Genomic DNA, 27,800 nt, shown 5'->3' with positions numbered 1-27,800 from the left:
TTCTATTACTACTAACAATACGTATTATATTGTATTTAATAGCTGAATACTTTATCTGTACATAGGCTTGGAATACTCTTCTACCTTTAAACTTATTTTAGAGTGTTTTATTGAAATTATAATATACCTGTTACTAAAAAACATATTTTATATATATTTAGTAATTAAACGGTATTTATTTTTATAAAAATAAAAATAATTCGTTTCAACTGAACGCAAGTCTTTGGTGTGGAACTCGTTTATCGCCAAATCGATCTTTTAAAAACTAACGTGTTAAAAAAAACGCCATGAAAATTATTTTATAAAATTTTAATTGTATCTATGGTAATTCGAATAATAAAAAGGTATTAAATTTTCAATGTGATTATATCGACTACTTTGAAATAAGACAATAATATATTTTCATTCCCACGACTAATTTAACACATTTTGTATAAAAAAAAAACATGCATTTAAATAAAGAATAACAATTTTACACAAAGAAGTACGAATTTGTGTCTCAACAAATTAAAGTCGGCCGAAATCACAATAATAATATCACAAAATAATAAATATTTGAGCAACTTAAAAATAGTGGTAACATAGTATCAGTCTCTTAACTTAGATGAGAAAATATTCTGGCCCGACGTAAGAACCGCACTTGGGAAAATCTGAAGGCGCCTGTACGAAGTCTCTACTCTCGCCGACTTTTAAAACGAAATCCAATCCCCTGGTCCAATGAGCTGACCTTTCGTCTCTCATCATCCAATAGCCGGGGTTATCGGCCTTAAAACGCAGAGCAACGACACCAAATTTTGGAATTACGATGGTGTCTTTAATAACTGGATCGTCTAAGTTTTTGGAAGGGAAAAGAACTCCATCATTGTTCATCTGGATTACTGCATCTTTGTCCAAGCCGGTGTTGAATATCCGGATACCAGTAACGTAGAAACTATATCCGTGGAGATGGAAGATGTGGTCTGATTCACCGCCTGTAATAAAAAACCAGACATTACATTTAAATTACATTCCATAATATTAATTTTTGAGCTGTCCTTTATAATAATTGTAACAAATTTGTATTTAAAAAAGTAACTACGCTATTTAAATAGTATACCATCCATACATACTATGCTAATTAAATAGTATATGTACCAAAATAAATCCTAATAATTCCAATCATTCCTATAAATGCTTAAGAAAACCACGAGTAATTTCTTATAAAAACGCAGTTACTATCCCATAATAAACAAGGGAAACTTAATATTGGAAGTCGATTATGAATTACTTAAAAAAATTTAGATATATTTTATTTAATATTTACGAATAAAAAATTAACATATTATTTTAGTTGTAGTAAACGTTGAATAGTTTGACACTAATATTGGATAAGTTATATAATATTATAAATACGAAAGTAGTAGTCTGTCTGTCTGTCTGCCTATATGTCTGTCTGTCTGTTACTCTTTCATGGCTGAACCACTGAACTGAATTTGATGAAATTCGGTATAAAACTATCTTGAACTCCAAGGTAAGTACATAAGCCAATTCGACAAACCCCTAAAACACGTCCAAAGTCACAGGTGACAAATAGTTTAAAATTAATTCCGTTCAAATTTGAGTTTTTTTTTTGTGTGCCAAATAATATTTGCAAAACAATCAGTGAAGAAAATGACTTGACAATTATATTTCGTAAAACTTGCATATCATACTTTTTAATATTAACAAGAGAAACTTAATGTCTTGTCACCAAGAGCCTACTTTCTTGGAACACAATAATACGTCATAATTGGATGTTATGGGAATATGTGCGTGTTACTATAAATAAATATCATTTTATAAATAGTGGCTATACTTTACAACATAATACATTTATGTTTACAGGATGGTCACATGACAAATTATAATAAGGGTGCTTAATTAACAATACACTGTAGGATATTATTATTTCGTACTTTCCAAAGCGTGATTCCGTAGCGGGTTTAGATTTTAAACCATTTTTTTGGGTTTTATTTTGTGAGCCATAATATAAATAAATGTATCACATTTATAGCATATGCTAGCATCTGGACATATAGAATATATTATACATTTAGCCTGCTGCCTCATATTTTTACCTGCCTGAAGGTACAATGCAGGCGTTTTGTTTTCCTATTTGAAAGGTTAGTGAACCAGTGTATAATTACAGACACAGATAATGTAACATCGTAGATTCCATGGTTCGCGGCGCATTGACGTTTCGTGTTTTGTACTTTTTACATTGCCAGTGCTAGAGGCAAAGGTTAACACGCATCATTATGCGAGCCATATATACGACTGTTTTCCAATATTTATTAAATAAATATCCCGATTTTTATTTTTTTAGTATACATATAGTTTCATACGAACGGTAAACAAGCAATTGTAGTACTTTGTTAAATCGTCTTAAAACATAATTTCGCTTAATTAATTTGCATAACCGTTTTTTATTCACCAAGGCGTTACTAGCGATATCATATTATTTAAAATCACCAAAATATTTGAATGAAATAAAGTTTTAATTAAAGTCTGTTTTCACTTTTACCGCAAGCGTAGCACACACAGATTAATTAACAAAATTAAATCGTAAGACAAAAAATTACTTCTTAAATTTGACTTATACATGCAAGCACATTTAAACAAAAAAATCATGCAGGCTAATTTTAAACCACTTTTTTTAAAATTATTATTTCTTGTAATTTACATGGTATAATTAAAACATAATCTACAATTTTTCGGCCGCAGCTTTCCCCATGTGTAAGGGGGAAACGCTAATGTAGACTTCGGGCTACTACTGAAAACTCCTCGAAAAAAAATCCTCGGGTTTCCCACGGCCTTATGAAGTCAGCACCGAGAATCTTTGTAATGAATACTTTAGCAAATAATATAAAATTTCCCCTTCATTTGCACACAAGTTAAAGAATAATACGTTAACCACAATACAACAAACGTAAAGCTATCTGAACATCAAACCTCTCTTATTCCTTTTTACGATAAACGACAATATTCGCCAGTGATAAGTATCTACGTACATTCTGTAAATAAATCAAAGTAAGATACATGTTCCTTGTTCGTACATGATTTATTCACACACGTATCGTGTACGGAGACACAATTACATAATTAAACCTCATGTGGTATGTACTTTGAAGCAATTTACCTACCTAACTAATGTACGATTTTAGCAAACCATCGCTAAATTAACTAAATAACTGAAAATGTTTGGATAAAGAATGTTTAAAAACTACCAAATTAAGTGGTAAATTTTGTTTGTTTGTTTTAACGGATTGATGCAAATCTTCTAATCCGGTTTGTATGGAGCTTTCGTATGTTGATAAAAAAATATAGTTTTGGGACGTGCAAATCGATGTGAAAATAGTTGTCTGGCTTGATAATACTCATAATAGTATATTTGTTACCCATGCGATGTCGGGACCTTGAAGTAAGTATATGAGAAATCATATAGCGTCTAGGAATTTCTAAAGGCGTTTTATAAGTATCAGACGAGTAACCACTATATAACGTATAATCTTTAAAAATTATATAGCTGTGATATAGATTCTCAGATTGTGTCACGAATGTGTGACGTCACGAGATCAATTTAGCTAGTGGGAACGCACACACGCCAAACACCGATTATTTGATGTTCCAGCTAAGCTATTTCAAAGATTATATATCTGTGTATATAAATTTATGGAGAAGAAGAGATATTATGAAATAAAATAACAAATGATTGATTTTGGATTTTAATTAATTTTTGAGCGACAATAACACGAAAAAATAATCCTTGGAACAACAAACATCTGCTTATACATAGAAATACATAGTAATAAAAGTAAATTTTGTTTTATCAAAAATTATATTTCCGAATAAAGAACGGTGATATTCAAACTTTTGTCAAAGTAACAAAGTATGTTAATAACATCTGCGTTCTCTAAATTCCGGAAGTTTGTTTTCAACATAAAGAGACAACAAACAGCCGAGAAACTTTCCTATAAAATGTTTTCTTCCTTGCCTTCGATATTCTGCAATTAAGAAGCCTCAACGCAATCTATACTAATATCATAAACGAGAAAGTTCTTCCGTCTGTCTGTTTTTCTCTCACGGCGGAATAACTTAACCGAATTTGATAAAATTTCTTATGAAGCAAGCTTAAACTCAAACGCATAACACCTGACGACCAGTCCCTAAAATGATAGTAAAGCGTGTGCTTTAATTAGTTTTATATAAGTTTGAGTTGATTATCCTTTTCTTTTTATTTTCCCCGAACCCAGTTTTACCCAATTTTCATAAAATTTTAGTGACTAATAAGGTCCGCACGGTACGTTTGGGGTCATTTTGTGTATTTGCAGAATTATAATTATATATCATTACGAAGGTAGACGAAGAAAACTCGTGCATGTGACGTCTGAGCGCAGAGATCGTGACTACGACGGGTGCAACTCTGTCAAAACGTCGAGCAAAATGCCAAAGGTACCTATTATAGCGGGTGAAACTTGAATAGAATAAAATACATCTGTAATACGAAAAATTGATACTTATAAGATGATTTCATTATTAATTATCTGAACAGATTATTAATTATCTTAATTACAGAAAATTATTGGTTCACCCCGGGCAAGCACTGTGTTTTCATGTGTTTAATTTGTGTCTATAATTAATCACGTCTCTGGTGGAAATTCTATCACGTGTATCAACCTGCATTGGGGCCTCTTGGTAGAATAGCCTCTAAATCTCCTCAAGAAAGGAGGTCGTTTCCCAGCAGTAGAATATTTTAGATTAAGTTAGGTTATCAGTATAAATGTATGTAACCATTACATAATAAAATACTTTTTCTAATTAAACAAACTTACTGAACTTCCCAGTCGTAACGGAGATGTCGTCCTATCGGATCATGAGTGCACCTATTTTCGTTAATATTATATTTACATTTATTAATTACAGTTAATAAAATATTAACGCGTTTTCGCTTGGCTTTTCACCTTAAAGATTTCCTCTGGATATTTTACAAAGCAAATAAGATTTCATTATTCAACTCAAGATTACATTAAATGTATTTTGAACTTAGGTATACTGATTATAGCTATTAATTACTAGATATATAATATTATACTCTAAATATATTCGTATTTAACTCACAAGTTGTAATTAATTCACGGTAATTATATAATTTCTATTGTTCCAGTTTAAATATAGCATATTTAATGTTTCGTTTTAGCGTTACTCATCTTTTTGAATTTTATTTTGAGACTCACTGTATTAATTTTTTTAATAATGTTATAATTACTAGCGATAGTAATTTTATTAAATTCAAATAGAATATAAATGTTCGCTTGGTAGGTATCGCTCACTCATCATGTGTTCTACCGGTAAAAAGCATTAGTATCGGTGTTCCAATATGAAGAGGACTAAGTGTAAAGTTAGACACAAGGAGTATAACGTCCTAGTTCACGAATTTGGTAGCGCATTTTTGAGTGGTTAGTATATCTACCACTGATCAACTTAACATCATGAAGCCCATTCGCCAGTCTATCCACCTTAATAAAATAAAAATAATAATTTCATTCATAATAATAATAAGAGCCGAGATGGCCCAGTGGTTAGAACGCGTGCATCTTAACCGATGATTTCGGGTTCAAACCCAGGCAGGCACCACTGAAATTTCATGTGCTTAATTTGTGTTTATAATTCATCTCGTGCTCGGCGGTGAAGGAAAACATCGTGAGGAAACCTGCATGTGTCTAATTTCAACGAAATTCAGCCACATGTGTATTCCACCAACCCGCATTGGAGCAGCGTGGTGGAATATGCTCCAAACCTTCTCCTCAAAGGGGAGGAGGCCTTTATCCCAGCAGTGGGACATTTACGGGCTGCTTATGCTTATGCTAAGAATTTCATTAAAAACATTCATTTATTTTCGAATTATCAATTTTATAATTCAATGATAGAATTAATTAAACAACTTGAATTCTAAATGTATAGCCGTTATGGTCATCCAAGCCTGTGAACATTATAATGCCAAAGGCTCACGGCAAGCGTCTTCTGTGAATACGCTGTCAACCGTGAAATCTCAGGTCTTGTGTTTATTGTTTGCGGAATAACACTGGCTCATCCACATCAGAAACAAAACAATAGTGTTGCCATGTAATAAAATACATAATTAAGACAAATGGAGACGAATATTTCTTATTATATAATATATAATTAATGAAATATTTCTTGTCATTGCAGAAGCTTCAATCGATCCCTATTTATATTCTATTTTGACTAATTCAATTCATTCAATATGCAAGATTTATTCAGAAACTACAAAAGTAACTTTTTTTTTAATTTATCAAATGTTATATAGTTTTACTAATTATTATTATGTACACGGAATTGTAATTCTTGTCTTGAATAAAAGTAATATATTAATGACTTATTAATAAGTATAAATTTTCATAATTAAATATATATATATGAAAATTAATATATATATATATATATATATACAGGTGATTTCTGGGATACATAATACAGGTTGTAGGTTATGAAACCGTTGCTGACTAATTTTAATTTCAAATGTAATTTTCGTCTTATGTTTATTCATTTTTTTAATAAATGCGAGTACATACACTCTTTACACTAATTAAATTACTTGTTACTAAATAAATATCAAATAATGACCATCAGAATTGCTATATAAAAAAACAAATCGATTAAAAATATAGTATTATATAATATAATATTAGTTATATCTGTGATGTTCGTCTACAATATTTCATATCAATATGTTAATATAATTTTGTATTTAGATAAAACTCAAATAAATACGGTATTAATGTATTCGATATGAAACGCGCATAAGATACACCACCTGTCACCAACGGACCTGCACCATTACTAAAATGTTATGGGGATTTTCTGTCGTAAAATTCCTACCGAGTACCAGCACAAAGTCTTAAAGTTGGAGGTGTGTTGCGAAAGTACGTAAATCCTTTAGTCTGTGACTGAACTTTTTCCGGTAATATCGGATTATTCGTACCATAGAATTGTAAGATTGCGGAAAAAGAGATTGCCCCCCGCTTTTCTGCACTATATATATTTTATTTATTAATTTATCAAAACTGTACACATATCGCTACAGGACAATGTTGTCTTTATTTTGATAATACAACACGTTTAATAAAAATATTTCAAATAAGTTACTACTTTTCATAGGATATAGCCCAGATGGCTATCTTTGTGAGCTCACTTAGACCGCAACAAAACAAATCCACCCGGTCGGCTATCACGTTGAGGGTTAAGAGATATATAACCTGCTTAGTGGACTAGTATCTCTTAAGATCAGCCACGGTAGCCGACACCGGTCAGGAAGACATCGTCACTATTAACACCAACGTACACGTTGATCATACCGCGTAAAACTTCACGCAAATGTCAACAAGTGTATGAATCGATTGTTATTAAGAGTGAAATTACTATGACTCCAATTAAACACACGAAACTTGTTTTACGAGAACATAAATTATTTATCAATGCTCCGCCAACAGTTGGCCTCAAATTGTTAATTCTCTCGCGCTTGTAATTACACTGAAACAACATACTGCATGTCGACAGAAATTATGACGCTTAGTGAAAGGTTGGCATACACGAACATACATATACGTCTATTCCTTAATATAACATAGTTAATAAATACATTTATAACTTTTAATACCATAATATATCTACACAGCAAAATATATGCTTGTCAATATAATTAGCTAATAAAAGCACTCGGGATTAACATTCGTGGTTTCAATAATGCTGCAATTTATTTTAACGCGTTATTGTAATGTTAAATAAATAAATTAAAGAAATGTATTCTTATATACTAATTGCACATAAAAACATCTACACCAAGGGTTATCATAATTAACACATGTCATATTTAAAACTTCACAAATGAATAATTTAAAACACGCCTAAACATTATTAACTCGCACGTGACATTGGCGATATAATCTGTGCCCTTCGGACATAAATAAAAATCAAATTAAAAAAAAAAACATTTTTAACAAAACAATTAGACGAAAATTGGTGCAGATGCATTTATTCATTATTTACAAATGTCATCGATACCAAAGCTATACACAAATCTTTCTTAATCATTATATTAACTGAGCTAATTTGAATTTCCTAAATATATTTTATTTAGTTTACACTTCGTATTTTTCGTTTGAATTCATTATAATTTATATACAAACAATATTTCTCTTCGTTAATCCAGTCTCCCGCTGTGAACTAGGAAAACAAATAACGACCGGTTTTGATGAGTTTTTTCATTCGTTGTTTGTTCTTGTTTTGATAATAAAATGGTGCATTTGAAACTCAGTCATACAAGTACCCTATGGTATTATTAACAAATAGAAATAAATAGATAAAAGCTTGAGACACTGTAATATTTGAGTTCCCCTTTAAGAGGATTTAAACCTTATTATTATTATTTATTGAAAACAAGTATTTTAAGTGTAAAATATTTACAACTCGTTAATCGTTTAGTAGTTAGTGTTCCTTTCCTACAAAACCCAAATCAAAGTAGTATAATACTAGGAAAAATGAAAACCTTTAAACTACCAATGGCCAACAAGCATTATAATATAAAAAATAAAGGAATTACCACATCGAGGTGAAAACCTTTACGAAGTACAATAACAGTTTTAAAGAAACAAACAAGAATAGCGCCGAGAGCACTTAATGTGTAGCAAACAGTAGGTACGGATTTAGTATTGTTCTGAAAATAGTTTTACGGTTTCACTATTATCATAAAATGTTTAAGGTTTAAATAGTTTCACGGTTAAATAACCTCCGCTTTATTTTGTTTGAAAATACGTAACTTAAAATCAACATTGTTACAGCTACCGGCTGAGGTAGAGGTAACCATCACTTCATACAAATATGTTTGATTTTGAAACTTGGGTTCTGAATTTATTAGAATGATCGGTACCTATTTTATGGATTCTGTCATTTTTATTACTTATTATTTATTAAACTAAAATCTTTTTGCGTGTTGTTTATTTAATAGATGTTATGAATTATGTTGCGAACTCACTTCTTAAAGGATTATGTAACGTTAAAAACTTTCATGTTGTCTGTTGATTAAAATAAACCTATTATTAAAACTTAAAGTAGTTTCTTAATAGATATTTTATCTATTCACTGCTGTCTTGACGATTCATAATTTATCTAATGCGGATTTTGTATGTCTTGATCTGCTGAGGCAAGTAATTAAATGGTTCTTTTTTTTAATATTCAATCAGCGATAAAAATCAGCTCAAATTTATTTTGACAAGCGTTATATGATTTTGTTGGCCGTATAAAAAATCTACCAGTAATTCCTGGTCAGAAATAAAATCAAAGAGGATAAGTAGATATTTGATATATAATAAATAAATATTCCTTGCTTGATAATCATTATAATTTAGAACATACTTAATATGACGACAATATTTATAAGATATTAGATGTCAACCGCGGCTTCGCTCAAGATTTAAGATTTTCCTTTGGGATGAAGCTTGCTTTGTACCAAATTTCATGAGGTTCAGGGGGTCTTAAAAGAGTAACAGACAGAGTTACATTGGTAATTAGAATATTAGTAAGGATCATCTCTAAATTTTTATCCGACATACAAATTTAGATATTAATTTAATCTTACCCTCTGATTGCTTACTAAAATTTCATTTTCAATAAAATCAATTTGAAGGCTTTCCAATATAACATTACTTGCTGATCGAATGTCGCGCATATTACCGCTTACTAGAAACAGCTCCGTATACTTTGTTTTCTTACAAAATATATTACAAATATTATTAAATACATTTTGGAGCTGACCAAAACCGCTTAAATTAGCTGACCTACTAAAATTTTGCATAAATGTTGACGCAAAAAATTTATATTCGAAATTGGTAGGATGTTTGTTATACAAACATGAAAAATATGCTTTAAATGTGTTCAAACCTATGCTCGATTTGACAAAAGACAAAAAATACATCCCCGTAACACATAGAAAAAACAAGTTTTAAATTGGTGTACATTTGTGACGTAGGAATTCTAACGTGTTGTATTAAAAATGTACGATGTTTTTTTTTAATATTATATATGTAGGTAGGCGGACGAGCACATGGGTATCTGATGGTAAGCGATCATCACCGTGACAGATACACAATGAAGCGAGATAGACAATGGCATTGTAAGAAATATTAATGATTCCTTCCGAGTACATCGTTAATGCGCCGCCAACCTTGGGAAATAAGATGTTATGTCCCTTGTGCCTGTAGTTACTGGCTTACTCACCCTTTAAACCGAAACACAACAATATTGAGTACTGCTGTTTTGGTAGAATATATGATGATCGAGTGTTACCTAACCAGGCGGGCTTGCACAAAGCCCTACTACCAAGTAAATTTCATGTATTTTTAGATATATGTATAAATGTATTCGCTTCATTCTCAATTAGCATTAGCATTTTTTTTTATTAGCAGCCTGTAAATTTTCCCGTTGCTGGGCTAATGGCCTCCTCTCCCTTTGAGCAGAAGGTTTAGAGCACCGCCGGACACGAGATGAATTATAAACACAAATTAAGCACATGAAAATTTAGTGGTGCCTGCCTGGGTTTGAACCCGAAATCATAGGTTAAGATGCACGCGTTTTAACCACTGGGCCATCTCGGCTCCTTCATTCCTTTCGTCATTCTCAATATTTATCTAAAATGCACATATTACGTAGAACTTTCAATCCATATAAGGTATATATATATATATATATATATATATATATTCGAGATTAAGAGACTCCGACAAGGTTAGAACCGTAAAAAATGACAAATACGTTGATGTTATTTATGGAGATCTTTTTTATAGTATCCACTTTGTAGTAACTCGACACTAGATGGCGCTACAGCACTTCTATGCCGATATCTGACATTCGATAAACAACAGACAAAACAACGTCGGCTTTAGTTAGTAAATCATAAACAAGTTCAAAACAAGTTACATAATGACAGACGAATCAAGGCAGCATAGTAAATATTATTGGTGAAATCGTAAAACCTCTTCAAATCTATTGCCTACAATCTCATTATTCTCGACATACATCTACCGATATACGAGTGAGTCGGATTGAAAAGTTAATTGCACACCGTGATAACCTGTACTTACTATTTTTCCTTCAGATAATTATTCAACAGTAGATATTATACCCAAAAGAAAGATCGTATATAACTTTCACAAAAATACGCATCACTAGAAAGGGATGCCAATATCCCGCTTATGATATTAACTTTTGAAAACAACGTCATAATTCCTTGTCGAATTCCAGCTACCGGTCACGGTCATTGAAGGACTAATCAGTTGATTAGAAGATAGTGAAATAGATGCTATAATGTACATGAGAGGTTATCTATTCGCTTTATACTTATACTCCTTGAGATGGTAATTCGTCAGGACCGGAGAATTTAGGTATAGGACGGCTTTACGTTTAGGTAGTGGTAGTACATTCCCGAGGTACCGTCGAATACCAAAATCCGGCTTGATTGAGACATTTTTGTCAGGAAACACAAATAGATTTTATTAGCACGACGTTAGGTCTGCGGAATGTGCCCCGCATTTTAAACTGAGCGGTGAAACGACACAGGCTGTAAAATTCAATGTCTTTCTCATGTGGTAAGCATATTTGACGCTTATCCTGCCACACTTCTTCAATGACTTTTGATTAACATTGACGTTGCAGAATCTCCTCGAAATCCCTTCGAAACGCCAAACACGAGATGAATAAAGACTAGATTGAGCACACGAAAATTAAATTATGCTTACCCGGATTGAACCAGCAATCAAAGGTTAAGATTCACTTGCTCTTACCATTGGGCCATTTCGCTAGCCATATTAAGTAATCATGTCTAAAGAAAGTAACAAAATAACTCACGATTGACCGAGATAACTTATCAAAAGATACAAAAAAAAAGCAAATGAATGTTATCAATAAATCGGAAAATCAAATTTGAACTGTATTGTATCTGGTAATCGAATTATTTTTCAATAAATTCCATTACCGTCTCTCAAACGTCAATCGAAAATCAACTAGTAAGATAGGCTTAAAAATCTTTTAGAAGAGCTTTTTGGTGTCAAGAGCTCTTCAAATTGAATCAACATTTATAATAAACTTCACCAACATTCGTTTTGCTCGGTCGATTTCTCCTACACATTCTACAAGATATATATTTTTTTATCATCTCCATAGTAAAATAAATATTTATATGGTTTTGCAAATAATAAATTTTCTACCTCAATAGCCTTTGGTTCTCTTTTATGGCTTTGCAGAGATTGGATATCAAAACCTTTTCTAAAAGCGTGTATTTTGTAGAACATTAAGTTTATTACTAAGAATATAATAAAATACAATATATATATATAATAAATTAGGGATATAGGATATAAATATGATGAAATCAATAACGCACCAAGCGCTTTAACGCTTTAACGTAATCTACTTTACGTGCGTTGAAACCACACGTCCTTTTTTCATGCATTTAAATAAATATCTCGTAAAATCTCTCAAAATAGTGGTCCGAAATATAAACGGCAATTTTTGTTAATGTTTAACGCTTAAAATTAATATAAGTAATTATTTATTTCAATAAGTTTAATCACTGCATGAACTAAAGTCACCTCGGGTCATTTATTAAAATTAGAAAAGATTACTATGACATAAAATATATTATATAATAGAAAATACTAGACAAACATAAACGTGAGAAGCTAATCTTTTACTGCTTAAAGATAAATAGACAACCGACAGCCGATTACTTATTAATTAAGTTGCTATTCCGCGAAAAACTATTAGCATTTGTATGCCGCGTTTTATTTTTAATTAAATTTACTAACTATTAATAACATAATATGTGCCGTTATTTTTTTTTAAATGTAGGTAATATTACAAAAGAAATATATTAAAACATATGGTTAGGGTGTTTTATTTTGAAACTAAAAGTGAGTCGTTCGTTTTAACGAAAATAAATATTAGCCTTGGCGCCCATTTAACGAACAGTTTTGTCTAAAATATAGCGGAAATGTCAGAATATATAAGTAATGGACGTCGTTTCCTACAAATTTCTCAACAAGTCTTGTCATTGTATAAAGTGTGTGAATATTGACACAAGGCGCCTTCCGACAGCTTAAGTATTGGAGACATGTGTCGTGTCTAGCTTTCCAACAACGAAAGTCCAAACCTCTTAAGCTTAATTCGCAAAGGAACAACTACGGTAAACATTTAGCGAAAACGCTATTTTATTAGTTACGCAGATTCTAAATTTCGCACCTTGTCAAAGTAAATTGATTTTAACCCACTAAGCGTCTTCATACAGCTTTGCTAATTACTATTAAATGACTTATAACTATTATGTGTTTTAATTGTAAGTTTGAGGACAAAAGTGCGATAGTTAAACGATTTTTAAATGTTAGACACATTAACCCGCTTTCTATTTTCAATTAAGATAAGTTATCTCCGCATAAAAAGTAATATTGATCTGATTAACATCATATATCTAATATTTTAATAAACTGATATATATTACTAATTTGGATGAAAAATTTATGCAAAATATTAATATTTAATCTGAATTTATTATACCAGTTTTTAATTTAAATAATCGTTCAGTCTAGACAACAAAAAAAAACCTGTCGATTAAAAGAAAGTATAACTTTACATAACCAATTTCGCCACAATTTCGAATATTCGCATTTATATGGTAAATATATATTCTAATATTACATTTTCATGATTTATAAAAACAAATAAAGCTATTTGTTTTTATAAATCATTTCAAGCTCGGCGATGAAGGGAAAAAAGTCGTGAGGAAGCCCGCATGCGTCGGGTGAAATTTTGTCACATTTGTATCCATCGGCTATAGAGCAACGTTGTAGAATAATCTGCAAAATATCTCCTCAAAATGAGAGGAAGCCTAAGTCGAGCAGCGGCACATTAACTGGTTATTTAGGAAGGCAACACGCTCAGATATATATATTGCAAGAAATACGTCACTTATTTATCGTCAATGCGCTGTCAATAATGATAGTGCCTTGTGTTTTGCCGATTGTGCACTACAGCCAATGTTATTAAAGTCGGTTTCTATCAAACCGGAATACAGCAATACAAAGTATTACTATTTGGCGGTAAAAACTTATATAGCAGCCAGTACCCACACTTCTATAACCGGTTAAATATAATAAATAATTAAAAATAAAAATATACGTCTGTGTGAATATGATAAACTTTGATTTACATAAACGTACAGAAAACACTAACAAAAAAGCCACTATAGAATTGCAATATTTACCTGAACATTTTGCATTTACTTTATTAACTACAAATAGTTCATTTAACTTTTATATTTACCTTGATCAAACATGATGAGCTCGACAGTGGAGTGGATTGGTACGTGTTTCACGTGGACGCATTCTTCTCCTTGCCCAACTTGGTTAGGGCATATGGCTTCGCTGGCTACATCAGCTCCCTGGGTCAGTAGTGGAGACGCAGGGTATGTAAAGCGATGGCCATCAGTCTGTCCCCAGCTCTCTGTATAGATACAATGTATATTGTTACACTTTGTTTATATTTTTGTATTTTTATTGAAAATTTATACATATATCAAGTTTGTACAATATTTAATTAATTTACAAAACAAACCTTTGTCTAGTACATTTTATAAAAAATAACAAATGAATGTTAGTGTGTAAAATGTGTGTGTAAAATTTTAACTGGATTGGTTGGTAACATTTAAACTCTCCTTGAAAAATACAACTCAATAGTTTTTACTGAGAGTTGCTTTTTTACTTCTCAATTTTATTGTGTATGTGTAGTTCATTTTTGTAATATTATGTAAATATCAACTCTACCGATATCATACAGCCTTTGACACTTATATTATACTTATACACAAACGACACCATAATTGGTACACTTCGTTAGTCTAAAGTATACATTTATTGATCTGTATAATACAGACAAAGGTAAAACCTACTATATAGTTATGTTTTATAATATTATGTCTGACGTAGGTACCTACTTGAAAAAAAAGTAAAAAAATGAGTTTTTTTTCACTGGTCAAACTCAAATGAGTTCCTTTAAGCTTAATCTGAATGGTCATTGGTCGATGACAGATATTGACGTCATATGCGACCAATGAGCGTCCGGTATTTCAATAAAATACATACACATTTTTAAAGTCAAAGTCAAAGTCCAAAATCTTTATTCAATATAGAAGTGTTACACTTTCTTATTGGTAGTAAAAAATCTACCACCGGTTCGGAAATTAATACCTCAACGGGATTTTTATCTATTTGTTTTTAAGTAATTTTTTATGTATATACAAAAAACATACCTAACGAGGCATTGTCTTTGATGCGTGAATTAGCTAGTACATTTAGTTAATTTGTTTCCGTATGTTGTTAATAGCATATTCAAATATTGTTGACATTTCATTGTGCTATTAAAACATCTCACAGTACGCAATAAACATACAGAAAATAACTATTTAGTATTTACGAGCACTTACATACTCAGTAAATCAGTCTTAACTGTACGTAGTACGAAAGACAAGACATAAATCTAAGTAACACTATTAATAGCTTTTTTTGCAAATAATAATGAAAATGTAATAAGAAAAGTAATTAAATCGTTAGAGATTTTAAACTATACAAAATCCCCGTTCAACTGTTTTAGGTGACATACGTTAAAAATAAACTTCTTCGACAAATCGATTGTTTAACAATAAGGTCACGTTATCATCACAAATTAAAATTGCAATATTTACCTGAAAATTTTGCATTGTGTAGTAATTTTAACAAAACAATACCTTATAAGTAACGCGTAAAAATTAAATTGCATTTTAAAAATCCTAATATTCTTGTTGCAGCATTATTTTAATAAACAAAACAATTTAATAAAGTTATTAGTTAGAATAAAAAATAAGTAAGAAAAACTAATCATACGGAAAAAAAACAGGTTTATACATAACTTTTACATGTGACCTTCTTTTTATTTATTCAATATTGAAACTAATACACACTAACATATGCAAGAAAAAAAAATTTTACAAAAAAATAATGAATTACAAGCAATGTCTTAATTACGAGTGTTACACACATTTCTTAAACATACTGACGTAGTATAACATAGTAACGAATGTACAATCTCTACAGTCTACATAGTATAAACCAAAGTCACTTCCGTATTTACGCTGAGATCTTATGAACTACAACGAATTTTAATGTGGTTATCTTCAATAAATAGAGTGATTCAAGTGAAAGGTTTATATGTACAATGAGAATTTCATCTTGCCTAGCCAGACAATTATTTTTCTTTTCAGATATGTCCTTCATTCTAAAAACCACGTGTATATATACCCTTATTGTATCCTTGTGAAGCAGGGACGAGTACCTAGCTATTATTAATTAATATAAATTCTTCACAAAGCGTGAAAAAATAATTGTTTTCACGGCATACGTTTTGTTAGACAATACACACCAAATTTTTTTTTTTAATTTAAATCAAAAATCGTTATCGAAATATATATTTTTTTTATTCGTTATCTATTCTTATATTTTTATTTGGGTTGGCAAGCACTTTTGAATCGTCATTTTACAGAACTTTATTAAGTATAGCTTTAATAAATTGATCTCTATCTTAAATTCGATAAACCTGGCATTAGGTATCACGAGCTGTTAATGTAAAGGACAAACAGTATTATTGTTGCCTTTTAAAAGACTACAGAATACTTGTGATATGAGAGTACCGTATAAATCAAATACCTCTAACTTCATTAGTTCGTGCTAATATCGGATACATCCAAAAAAAGCTTGGTTTATACAACAGTATCAAGTGTCAAAATGAATCACTTTGAGTAGGTGACGTATTAGCAATTTAGTCTCAAACACACCCACGTTAAAAACGAAATTTTATACATGAAGAATAAGTCATAAATTCTACTTGCCTACTTTCATTTGCCATTCACGAAATTGTGAATTTAATGGCATCGCTACGTAACACGGGTCGATACAACTCCTCTGTAATTTCTTTCCTGTTCGCTCTTACTCTACTAACAACTAAATAAAATATTCATGAAGGTTTATAGCTAATCCTATGCCAGATAAATCGCTTAGCTTACCGGTAAAGGTATTCAGTTGTGATAAAACAACAAAGAAAAAAAACACAGCGTATTAAAATGTAAAAAAGGCACGGGCAACTGTGAGCCCGTGGATGTTGTAAACTTAAATTTAAAAAAAAAATGGTACGTAAACAAAACTATCGCTATATTCCCATAATCAAATCAATGGAGTCCATTTTTGTTTTTTTATTTCTTTTATATCTTCTATAAGGAATCAAAAATCAATTGTAGAATATAAATGTTACTTTACATTACTATTTCGCCGAATGTTTGATGAATAAAGCTTTATAGCTTTATATTCTGTAAAAATAGAAGAAATTCATAAAACTACCATGAAAGGTCTGAAAATGACATGTCACATTGACTTTAACAATTAAGGATGCTGATGATGATGCTCAATTTTATTTTATGGATAATTTGGCGGACGAGCATATGCCATCTAATGGTAAGTGGTCACCACCTCCCATAGACAACGGCACTGTAAGAAATATTAACCATTCCTTACATCGCCAATGCTTTACCAACCTCGGGCACTAGGTACACACATAATAATACTGAATATTGTTGTTTGGTTAGAATATCTGATGGGTGGGTGGTACCTACCCAGGCTTGCACAAAGCCCTGTCACCAGGTAGATCTATTTATTAATTGTTATTAATAACAGTTTCGCTTCACTTACGATATATATCGAGGATTGCTTGACATAATTATTTCGGAAACAGCATTGTTCATACCGTGTAGCGAACACGTCGAAATCACATTTCGTCACGTAATAATAATATTACGATAAATTACTGCTCATTTAATAGTATAATTTAACGAATATGTTAAGTCCCACCTTGCCGATTGACTCCGTAATTATATAGGATACTTTTCTTTTATATAATAAAATTATTTCCTGAAGAATATCAAAACTCCCCGTGACACGGTCACGTAATCAAATTAAGTAGACTGTCGTACATACATTTAAATTGTACTACAATTAAAAAAATCCCTACAATTTTAAGAATTGTCGTATAATTAAAAAAAGAGTTTAATTAAGTATACGTCATATATAGTCCTCGTTATTAGAATGTTCATTAACTTACGATACTTAAGCAATCTTCAACAATTCCATTGTTCACAAACATAAAAATATATACGGTCTATATAAATCATCAATCGATACGAGGCGAGTGAAAGGTTACAAAGAACAAGTCTTAATATAAAACCAGTTTAATATAAAAACGGGTCTTCTTTTTTATATATTCAGAAAAACTTTATTTCAAAAGCAACAGACATCAATTAGAATTTCCATTCTAATGAGAGCCGAAACCGTATACACAAAATTATTTTAAACAAAAAGTTTTTAATCATTTAAAAAAATGATATTTAACATTTGAAACAATTTGTATGTTTCGAATAACCTTAAAAATTTAACTGAATAAATATTTTCTCAAAAGGTCACATTTATGTACTGTTATTTACTTCGTTATACTAATATTATTCGTTATACAGGAAACAATGGCCCAACTGCCTTTTATGGAGGTGTAAATAGGAAATTCGTCGAAATGTTTAATTACGCACGTACTCTGAATTTTATTTTATTGGTAAAATCTATCCGTAAACAGTCTTTTTAATTACTACAAATAATAAAAATATATTTTGCAGTCTTCCTTGTGAATGTAAATGATATGAATATCTTTTAGTTCCTTATTTATCAATGTCGTTCACAATATTACGATTATTACCTAACGATAGTTTGAGATTTTAAGAACCAAAGCACTGAATTTTTTAAAATAATTGGTGCATTTCCAATAATATAGTTGCAATTCCTGAGTTTGCAACTGTTCAGTTTCTTCAGAAAGTCTGACTAAGAAGCAACACGAATCGTTATAATCAATTACAAAAATAATAATAAAATAACAGCCAGTATATATCCCACTGCTGGGCTACGGCTTCCTCTCGTTTTAAGGGAAATGTTTTAAACTTAACCCACCCATTCCAATGAGGGTTTTCAGCGACACAAAACGTACAATTTTCCTTCGCCGCTTAGCATGAGATGATTTACAATTCACAAAACACATTCAACACATGACAATTGAAAGTTTCTTGTCTGTGTTGAACTCTAAATCTTCGGTTAAATTGCATGTATAACGATGTACAATTGGGCCTTTTTTCTTTTTGAGAAGCAGCAGTCATTTATTTATAACATATCGACTAAAATTATAATAATAAAGGAGGTTTTCAATTAAGTGTTCATTTTACAAGTCATGTAATGGCATGGTCATGTGCATTTTTAACCTACTTCTGTTACATTTAACGTTGGCAAACGACAATCCCGTTTTCACATTAATTTATATTTATAAAGGTAGATTTGTTCTAATCTTATTATGTCACTCGGCTGCTAACACGATGTACATACATTAATTTATTAATGCGTTTTCGTGAAAGTCAGTGATTCAAGCATGACGTATAACATTCATTCGTATGACGGACATTCTTTATTTAAATAATTATACAAAAAATCTTACTGATCTGTGGTTATGGCCTAACCAAATGTCAGAGCAGAACCTATATTTTTTTGTAACTTGTTCTCTTGCCTTGCGTTGCTATATTTGTTTTCTGTCCATGCAAAGTAATTATTAATACTGGATAAAAACACTGCTTCGCTCGTGTATAAAAATAATCAATTACGGTTTCTCACTTTTTAATAATTGATGGATAAAATACGAAATTATTATTTGTAACACATAAATTTACTGAACGCACCAGTAAACGTTAAACATGGCCGCCCAATGCCCATTGAACTTCATGACATTGAATTTTATGGATTTTTATATCGAAATATCTCGATTTTACGTATTTTGCGGATAATATATGTAGTCGACTAAAAAAAAAATATTGTTTTTTATCGATCTATAACAGTGGATAGGTTTAGATTGGATCTATCGTAGACCTACACGAAGTTATTTAAATTATTAATATAGTTTTACCCACTTTCATATTATACGAAAAATTTGGCATCTAAGTTTTATGACAGTGTGAGTAAAATAAAATATATACATTTCCACACAACCACTTCGACCTCAGCTTTGCATAACACCTAACACTATTTAATAATGCTAATACATTATTGCAGTAAAAATGTTTAAAACGGGTTTGGCTGTGTGAAATAAAATATGACGTTCTTTTGTTTGCGATTTGCACAAACTCTAATGGACTGAACAAACTAACACTTTCTTCAGAACGAAACTCATTCAATGCTTTTCGAGATCAGCTCTTACATTAAGACCGCCTGGGGTAATTTATTTTATTCAATATAATGGTGCTCAGTGTATTCCACGAGAGTATAGGCATTGCAAAACAAGAAGGTTGAGTAAAACGATTACAGAGACAGCACGCTGCAATCAGCCATCATTATTTGCGGTTACGGCGGACGTGATTATCTTAACTCCGATTACTTCACTTTCCTTATGCACGCTTTAATATACCATGATATTAGTTTATATAGAACGTTTTATTTCCATCTCATCCCAAATATACAAAGCATTAAGAAAATGTTGGATTTATAATGTAAAATATAATCTATGAATTACATTATATCATCAATACGCCACTAACTCGTGTTAGCAATGGTAATTTAATATAATGTAAAGTTTTTAAGCTACCCGCATGAACAGAAACAGATTTCAAGTTTTTTTTTTATTTAATATATTTTTATGGACACAGATTTATAAAAACATAGTGCAATGATTTTATTATTAATAAACACTACAAACTCGGTTCTTATATACGTATAACACGAACTTTATTAAAAGAAAAAAAAAAAAACAAACTTCTATTTATAATTAATTACCCTCGCGTACCTGCACATATACCAGTCAGACACATAAACGAACACACTCATACCATCATAACGTCGAGATTACATAACAGCTACGTAACCATCACGACTATGAAAACGAAAATGATTATTAGTAAGATAAATTTATTAACTTAAGTATATAACATAGTTCTTATGAATTTATAATATTATACATATTTTACTTCTCACGTTCAATAGTGCAAACTGAAAGCAGTTGAAACCAAATGCCAAGCCCACCTACATCTATAGTAATACCAGCGATCCAATCCGATTTCTCGAAGTGCAACTTTTTTTTTATGATATCGGTAGGCGGACGAGCAAATGGCCACCTGATGGTAAGTGGTCACCACCGCCCATAGACAATGGCGTTGTAAGAAATATTAACCATTTCTTACATTACCAATGCGCCACCAACCTTGGGAACTAAGATGATACGTCCCTTGTGATTGTAGTACTAAACACTGGCTCAAAAAACATAGTTTCTTGATTAAAATACGCCATATGACGGTTTATAACTAATAGATCAACGATCCTGGTTTAACGCTCTTTCTATTCATTAAAATTATATCAAAATCCGTTGATTGGTTTAGAAGAAGAAAGCGGATATACAGACAGTGACAGAAACAGACTTATACTATTTATGGGTTATATACTTCCCTAGCGTGTTGCATCTTTTGGTATAAGTTTTAAGTTTATTGAGTTATATTCTACTAGCCTTCACACAGGCCCAATAAGGGTGTATACACAACTTTTAGATAGATGAACCAAACCAAACCAAAAAAAATGATTTGAGTTTTCCGTCTGTAAAAGTTAATATTCTCGACTTTTCTCTACTATGCCTACTAATATACATGTATTCTACATATAAACATTTTTGTTATGTCACTCTGTCAAAACCACATTAAAATATGTTGCGTAGTGTAAAAGATCTAAGCGTACAGACGGCGGAAAGCGACTTTAATTTATATTATGTAGATATGGAATCCAAATACCTATAGGAACAAACTCCAAACCTTCATAAGGAAAGTATTTAGCCCAGTAATCGGAGATATACGAGCTGTTTTAATTTTTATAAATAGGTCTAAAACAATTGCTTTCATATAATTTGTAGCTTCGTTTGCAGTTCTAATAAAAAAGGTTAAGGTTGGTTGTTCATTTCTAACCTAAGAATAAAAATTTTAGATTTTATAGAGTAATGCAACTTAATATTACTCAACTGAAATGTAATCAGTATATTACAAATATTGTTTAGGCACAGATAAAACAGTTCAGTACTATGTCGTCCTCTTCGTATTAACCGTTTTTTTTCTTGTTTGTCAGCTAGTGACAAGCGTTAGTAATATTATTTTTAATAATAAAAAAAAAAAATTAAAAAATGTGTAATAAACATGCAAATCCATATAATATGTACGTATGTTGTCCTTCAATTTTCCATAATAATATAGTTAAATTTCGACCAAGGTGAACAAGGTTTTATATACATATATATAGAAGGCATAGTCAAATGGGCCACCTGATGGTAAATGTTCACCACCCCACATAACTCCTACTAACATCGCCAGTGCGCCAGGGTGCTAGGGAACTCAGATGTTATTATGCCCTTGTGCCTGTAGTTACACTGGTTCACTCACCATTTATACCGGAACACAAACATAAGTACGATAATGGTAGAATATAATATGAGGAGTGGGTGGCGCCTACCCTACCGCCAAGTTATATGAAATCAATAATGTAATTCCATAGTTGTAATGTTATACATAATTAACTTTACAATATATATGTACTTCTAGGACAATTATTATTTCTTAAAGATGATTGACATATAAGCCACCGGATTAAACACGTTCACGAAAAATCGTACACACACAAACATACACACACGCACACACAGGCTTGCTTTTCTGTTCATAAATCATCTCGTGAAGGGAATATCTTAAGAAATCTTGTGTGCATTTGTCGGATAATATTCTTTCACGCACGGGTCCATTAACACGTATAGCCTATCCGACCACAAGAGAACAAAAACCAAACAATCAACATTTTACATCTAATTGACACGTTATCATTAGTTGAGAGCTTGAATAATTAAATTATTGCTAAAATGGCATAAGTAATAAATTTAACGTTACTAATACCAACAATTTAACGCAAAAGGCAAATTAAAACATTAACTTGAGTTATTTAAACAGCCAACGTAATATATATTTATTGTTGCTATTCTGATTACCAAAAGGACGGGTTATTGATATTGACCCTTTTCGAAACAGGCCGCAGAATTACATTTAACGTCGCAAATTCATACTCCTTGCAATACATTTATTACGTAAATCAATTTTACCTATCTGGTAGTTGTTAAATATAAAACATTAATCAAATAGGAATTTTTTCCTTTTTATTTTTACTTTAACACTTAACATCCGCTCAAACTATTTTAACCTCTCTTGGTTTAAAAATAGCTAACCTCTTTTTAAATACAATTTAGAATATTGTATGAACAGATTTGAGTTTTATTATTCTTATCTAAGTCACTTCATATGTTTTTGATTTTTTTAGGCATAATAAGTCTTGTTTTAACTAGTTTACGGACTAGTAAAGCATTTAATGAGACTATCAAAGTTTTAAATTATTTGTTCATAAAACAATAGTAATTTTCTGTGGGCATACTTACCGACACGTTTTGCTGTTATTTGCCGCGTAGAGTAATTAAAAGGCACGTAAATAACTTCATCCGTAGTTGCTGTTAATTCAACTGGGAGTTTTTCCGCGGAGTGAACTTCATCTAAGCACAACACACTATCACTGGCACAGTTATCACTAACCACTGTTGTGAACTCACGATTGACTAGTACATCACTATCCTCATTTTGAAGTAAAGTCTTGTCATCACTTGTATAAATTAATTTAGCTTCACCTTCTAAATTATCTTGACACGATTTATCAGCGACAACTTTTATTTTATAAACGCCTACCGGGTTTTTCGCATGCAAAACAAAATCAGCGCGCTCGCCTCTTCCTAGCTTAATTGAACTGACCGTTTCGGTCTGTATTCTGTGTCCGTCAAGAGCAATCAATGTAAGAGCGTGTTGGTCGATAGAAAAATTCACAGGACAACTCTTGAAACCGCCACCATACGCTAATCTGAATCTATATCTTTTACCATACTCAACGGTAAATTTCGATAGAGCAGCGTCCAAAGATTCAGGCGTATTCCCTTTGCCGTTTATAAGTAAAGATTCTGCGTCGGGAATTTTAGATGACATCCCAGCAAGTGGACCCATGGAATGGCCCCACTCCGCAATAAATATTGTATGTTGAGTAGCATCAACATCGTAAAGGCTTTTCAGTGGATCTAAACGAGGTGATTGGCGAACTATAAATGCACCAGCCAGACCATCAGCCGCATCAGCAGCTGAATGCGCATGGTACATGTGAGTACCCACAGCTGATGCACGAAATTTATATTGAAAAGTGGTGTAAGCAGGTTGAGGACATTGTGTCAACATTGGCGCTCCATCCATAAACGGTGTCTCTTTCTGAGGCTGACCTCGCCAGTGTATTGAAAGCGCATGCGCTGGCGCACGATGAACTACATCCACAACGAGAATGTCATTTTGACACACATGAAAGGCTGGAGCTGGCAATTCTCTGTTCGCAGAAAGCACCCCACGCTCTCGACCGTCCGCTGTTATACACATTGCTGAGCAATCACTACCATCTTCAGCACAATTGTTACAGGACCTGGAAGCAAAATGTTGATTACTATTTTTAGTATTATGGGATCGAACGGATATTGTTTTTATAGATATTGTCGACTTACTTGCTGTAAGTTTTGTAAACTTCGATGACGAGTTTAACCCGACATATCATAGGCCAATCAAGCTCATGGCATTCGCGATCACAGTTTTCGAAGTATTCCTCTGTAATCAAAAATAAATTATTACAATTTATTTATCTTTACATATCGTTACTTTTACTTGAGTACATTGTATATTATTATAAACGTATAATTATTTGGTTTATCGGTCTCATCTCTGGTACGTTATTTAAAATTGAAACAACTTTATCAGACTCGAAGCCACAGGTAATTTGTTGAAAGTGTAAGTGCATAAAAACCGAAGCAAAAACCGCTAACATGATTATTTTCCATTTACGCTACGAACCAAATCACGGCTCCTATATTTTTTGTTAAAAATTGACACATTTTTTTTTTTTTATTAAACGTGCTAGTTATTTTTTTCTCCAGCTTGACTCATCAACATTCAACTAATTAAATGTAATATTCAATATTTATAAAAAATAATCATTATTATATGTGTATTTAAATACCTAAATGTTTGTCGCATCTACGTCCAATATGGTCATAATTAAAATATGATATATTTATGAAAATGTCTTATTATAAGTAAAAAATACTTATACTATTTTTCAGTAATTTCAAATATATTAAAAATAATTGAGTAATATTGATTAATTAATAATAGAAATAAAATATTAATTAATACAAAATATGTTCGAAACGAGTTTTAAGAATATAAAGTAGTCATACCTGGCATTGGTGTGAAATAAACAACAACAACAACACTGGCCATTATTACTGACAACACCAGTATCCTCTGCAAGGACATGAGCATGTAATTTGGCTTTATCACATCACTACGGAGATCTAGTTCACTTTTCGCTTCCATTTTTAAATATATTTTTTTTTTAATTTCACGTATAACTCAGACCAACAAAGCTGGTATCACTTACGACATTTTAGTTTCAATATCAATTTTTATTACGTTAATTTTGATTTTATTTATGAAGCCATACACGGCCACGCGAGTCTACCATCAAGTGGCGACTGGAAGAATGGAAACAATTTACCGCGTGTTGTAACTTGTAACCAAATACAGCGTCGGTCTCGGACGCCAAGACAGGGCTCCAATTCGGAAGTAAATCGTATACTTTGAGATTGAACACTCTCTCTGCAGTATTATGTAATATATTATGCAAGTAATATTAAATGTTAATGTCGAGCGGTGCAAGACATTTTGGAATTATCTGAAGTATGAACAATTAGCTTCGTACTTCATATTTTTATTTTTATTATCAAATATATAGGGTTCAGTACATTTTAACAGTTAGGTTAGTTAAATTTGTTGGATGTTTATATTTTATATTAGGTTAAGATATGTATGTCCTACATTTACGATGGAGTGTACGAAACATTCAAGTGAAGCAACGAAAGTGAATACATCACAATCGAATACAAATACCTACCTGGTAATTTGAAACGACGTCATCTGGTAATATAGATAATACGTATTATCAATAATTATATTTATTATTATAATATTACGTAGAAAACTTGGTGAAATATGAAAGATTCGTTTTATTGAACTTAGATATTATCTCTGAATAATAAAAATTGTAATAAAATTTTTCTTATCAAAATGAATTATTTAGTGTATATGAACATATTCGCATAATTAAATTCCGTATAACGAATTTATCGCATTCTGACAAAAAGTAAAAGGTTCTACCAGCACGGAAGGCGTTATTTTATGATTTCATAATAAAAATGCAAGTTAGCTTCACCGTGCCTTAAGTTTCGCCAGCGAGCGTCCTTGGCCCGGTCTACATACTGCACTTATGTAATCTAACTCAATATGGAGAAAAACAATAAGTAACCTTATTCTAACGTTACAACATTATTTTTAATGTGCATGCATTTATGGTCTATATTGCTTAGGCTTAAATTTGACATTTATTTGTAGCTGTTTTCATAATACTGAAAATATTATATTACTTTTGATAAAATAAGCCAATAGTGTTGTAATGTTTGGTTATTTATTATAAATAAGGCAGCAATAAGATTTTCCTCATTTTATGGCCGCTCCTTGACAACTGTGAACACAACGTAAATTATGATATTCTCTATAATAAAATAATAAATTTCATGAAATATAAATTAATGGATTTTCTTCTTTTAAATATTTTATTAAAATAAAATTGAAACAGTAGTATAAAATGTGTTCTAAATTTTAGATTTCGACGAATCTATCTATAAATTCGCTTCAGGCCTAGTATCCTATAAAAAAGTATCCTATAAAGAAAATAATTGAAACGACTGCTGAGCCTGCATCTCGTGTCACCTGATTTGTTAAGACGATTTATTGTCGGTTACGCTATCCCTAAAACAGTTGACGTCATCATATTTATAAGTTCTCATTGTTCAGTAACAATTAATGACCAACAATTTTTTTTACTAACATATTTAAATCAGACATATAATATATATACAATAGACATTCTATTCTTATGGCACTTTTGGTTTTTTTTTTTTTTTTTTATGTCATAAGGTGGCAAACGAGCAGGAGGCTCACCTGATGGAAAGTGACTACCACCGCCCATGGACATCTGCAACACCGGGGGGCTTGCAGGTGCGTTGCCGGCCTTTCAGGAAAGAGTACGCTCTTTTCTTGAAGGTTCCCAAGTCGTATCGGTTCGGAAAAACCGCCGGCGAAAGCTGGTTCCACAGAGTGGTTGTGCGAGGCAGAAAATGTCTTAAAAATCGCGCTGTTGTGGATTTTCGGACATCTAGGTGGTGCGGGTGATATTTGAATTTTGACGAGATGTCCGAAGGTGAAATTCAGCAGCCGGGATTAATCCGAACAATTCCTCGAAACATTCCCCGTGATAAATTCTGTAGAAGATGCAGAGCGATCCAACATCTCTACGCAAAGCCAAAGGATCAAGCAGATCGGAAAGGGCTTGATCGTCGATAATTCGAGC

General features: G+C 31.6%; 1 protein-coding gene across 1 annotated transcript; it reads right to left on the bottom strand.

Moving 5' to 3' along the window:
• Positions 1 to 340: 340 nt before the first annotated feature.
• On the bottom strand, positions 341 to 25,879 carry LOC125064648 (laccase-2-like). Its single transcript, XM_047671808.1, has 5 exons — positions 25,570 to 25,879; positions 24,841 to 24,940; positions 23,692 to 24,761; positions 14,407 to 14,586; positions 341 to 971 (listed from the first exon to the last, which is right to left on the bottom strand). The coding sequence occupies exons 1-5, from the start codon at positions 25,706 to 25,708 to the stop codon at positions 601 to 603; spliced, it is 1,860 nt and encodes a 619-aa protein (XP_047527764.1). The 5' UTR covers positions 25,709 to 25,879; the 3' UTR covers positions 341 to 600.
• Between the last annotated feature and the right edge of the window lie 1,921 nt (positions 25,880 to 27,800).

Source organism: Vanessa atalanta, chromosome 6 (genome assembly GCF_905147765.1).
Source record: "Vanessa atalanta chromosome 6, ilVanAtal1.2, whole genome shotgun sequence".
NCBI classification, from domain to species: Eukaryota; Metazoa; Arthropoda; class Insecta; order Lepidoptera; family Nymphalidae; genus Vanessa; species Vanessa atalanta.
Note: the sequence above shows the minus strand (reverse complement) of the source record. Positions and strands in the feature narration are given on the sequence as shown.